This window comes from Crocuta crocuta, unplaced genomic scaffold, assembly GCF_008692635.1.
Source record: "Crocuta crocuta isolate KB4526 unplaced genomic scaffold, BGI_CrCroc_1.0 scaffold216, whole genome shotgun sequence".
Classification (NCBI taxonomy): Eukaryota; Metazoa; Chordata; class Mammalia; order Carnivora; family Hyaenidae; genus Crocuta; species Crocuta crocuta.
This window is the reverse complement of record NW_027531504.1, coordinates 9,807,243-9,807,455: the sequence shown is the minus strand read 5'-3', so window position 1 is coordinate 9,807,455 and position 213 is coordinate 9,807,243. Positions and strand designations below refer to the sequence as shown.

The 213-nt window shown below is 70.9% G+C and overlaps 1 protein-coding gene across 1 annotated transcript in view; it reads right to left on the bottom strand.

The window, feature by feature from the left end:
* CCER1 (coiled-coil glutamate rich protein 1) overlaps positions 1-213 on the bottom strand; it is a 3,474-nt gene that overhangs the window by 2,072 nt on the left and 1,189 nt on the right. The window contains exon 2 of the mRNA XM_077772188.1: positions 7-213. This exon is cut by the window's right edge and continues 1 nt beyond it. Within this exon, the coding sequence (XP_077628314.1) occupies positions 7-213 (207 nt within the window). The remainder of the gene's footprint in view (positions 1-6) is intronic.

Below are 213 nucleotides of genomic sequence, written 5' to 3'. Positions count from 1 at the left end.
CTGGACCTGCTGCGCGCGCAGCGCCTCCTGCTGGCGCTCCAGCCGCTCTTGCTGCCGCATGTCCTCGTAGATCTGGTTCATGATGAACTGGGTGGTGTTCCGCGGCGCCCGCATGCCGGGGGCCCGCCACCCGTACAGGTTGACCGGCCGTAGCAGGGTGCTCAGGTCCACGGGCGGGCTCTTCGGGAAGGAGCGGCGAGCGTGGCGGCGCAG